The sequence below is a fragment of the Manacus vitellinus genome, unplaced genomic scaffold, assembly GCF_001715985.3.
Source record: "Manacus vitellinus isolate BGI_N305 unplaced genomic scaffold, ASM171598v3 scaffold_26_pilon, whole genome shotgun sequence".
In the NCBI taxonomy this organism is placed as follows: Eukaryota; Metazoa; Chordata; class Aves; order Passeriformes; family Pipridae; genus Manacus; species Manacus vitellinus.
In genome coordinates, this window is record NW_021939960.1 from 7,965,856 (window position 1) to 7,967,751 (window position 1,896).

Genomic DNA, 1,896 nt, shown 5'->3' on the forward strand with positions numbered 1-1,896 from the left:
CTGTGGTGAGAAGGGATGAGTCGTGGTGCGCAGGGCCAGGCTGCCACACACAGCCCAAAATCCGTCGGTGCCGTTTTGCGTGGAAGGGACGAGGTTCTCCGGGGCTGGCAGTGGGTGAGCTGGGATGTGCCACCCTGCAGGCTGTTTATTCCTTCCTCTCCCACCTTGTTCCAGCTTCTTTTGGAAATGTCTCCTAGCTGATCCGTCTGTTTGGCAGATTGCACCAACACTGTGAACCGAGCTCCGCTGGGATGGGCTGTGCACCGCCGAAACGAGACCTGAGCCACACGCTTGGAATACGAAGAGACAGCTTCCCAGACACTCTGGGGCTCCTCTCCTGCTTCTTCCTTCTTTTTCTTTTAAAGGAATACATTCCTGTGCAGGGATGGAATGTTTCTTCCAGCAGACATGGCTCTTGGCTGGAGGAAAATTAGCCAAGCGGCTGCTGGGACAGATGATGAACTTTCACCCACCTGAGCCTGATGGTTCATAGGGAAAGAGATGGAAAAAAGGAGATGGCAACAGGCATGGCTCAGTGCTGTGGGGAAAGGGAACATGGTGATTCCTGGGGCAGCTCAGAGCCATGTGCAGGACACTGAAGCATTGTGCACGTGGGCAATATCCCAGCACTCGGCAACTTGTATCCGTGCCTCGGAGCTTATTTAGAGAGTTTTAGTGTTCTCATCAGACTGGGCTGTCTTCTAGCGTCCGAGGAGGTGACGTTATCAGCAGCAAATAAGATGATCCAACCAGCCAAAAAAATTCAAAGCAGGGCCAAGACCCCAGCACCCAGCTCTACTTGGTGAGTTAAAAATGGAGCTGAGTCATCAGAGCTGGAAAATCTGAAAGTAAAGGCAGGATGGATGCGCTGGGAGGGTGCTGTGGCCTGGAGGGAGCTGCACCAGGAGATCGTCCTTCATCAGTGGGCAGAGGGGGGAGCCCATGCAGGGGCCAGTGGGAGCAGACGTGGATGCTGCCGGGTTGTGTGGGTGCTGCCCCAGGTGAGGATGGGGGATTACTGGGTGCCAGGTACCCCCAACACCGATGCCCAGCCCTGCTCCTCTCCATGCTCCCACCAGCTCTGAAGAGCTCTGCTCCACCAGGCATTGGCAGGTGCTCATCTTGACCTCCTGCCCAGGGGCTGGCGATGGTGCCACCAAACCCGGGCGCCTTCCTGATGACCTTCACCATCAAGAAGGTGAAGGTGTTTGCTGTTATACCCCTCCACCCACTAAACCGCCCTGTCCAGAGCCACAGGCTGCTCATGTGGGCAGGTAAGGAACACCCATGTGTAAAATAGGATCTGGGGGTGGGGTGGATGCTGTCACCTCCCCACGGTCCTCCTCCAGTGATGAGGGCAGGGCTGTGGATCATGGGGGTCCAAAAAGAGCAGCACCCCAGAGTCCCTGGGGCACTGGGATGTGGAGGCAGGTCACAGTGCCCCCCAGCCAGGCACCCACGCACCTGCTCCTCTGCTGGTAATAAATTAGAGACTGTTATTTTAACTCACTGCTTTTCCAACTCTTCCCACGTCTGAACTTGCGCCGTGAGTTTGGTCCCTTCAGCCCTTCCTGGGTATGCTCAGGAAATGTCTACAGCCCTAAATCCCCTGGGACAAGCACCTCCATGTGGGACAGGGGTCCTGATGACAGTCCTGTGGGAAAGAGCCTCAGCCTGGGGGTTTGCCAGCATTTATTTCCTCCGCAGCTCCAGAACCATTGAGAAGTAAGAAGCTTCTCATCTTTGCTGGCATGTGGCTAAATGGGGACAGTGGGGGAATTTGGGATCATAGGTTCTGCTGTGAGGGAGGGATATGGTGGGGCAGTGCAGGATGCAGGATGCATGGAGCATCTCTGGGCTCTGGCTGCGGTGACTGCACTGAAACCCCAGAGGAAT

The 1,896-nt window shown here is 55.9% G+C and overlaps 1 protein-coding gene across 1 annotated transcript in view; it reads left to right on the forward strand.

Annotated features, from left to right (window-relative positions):
* SAMD10 (sterile alpha motif domain containing 10) overlaps window positions 1-1,567 on the forward strand; it is a 9,299-nt gene extending 7,732 nt beyond the window's left edge. The window contains 1 exon segment of the mRNA XM_029960398.1: window positions 218-1,567. Within this exon segment, the coding sequence (XP_029816258.1) occupies window positions 218-282 (65 nt within the window). The 3' untranslated portion in view covers window positions 283-1,567.
* The last annotated feature ends 329 nt before the right edge of the window (window positions 1,568-1,896 follow it).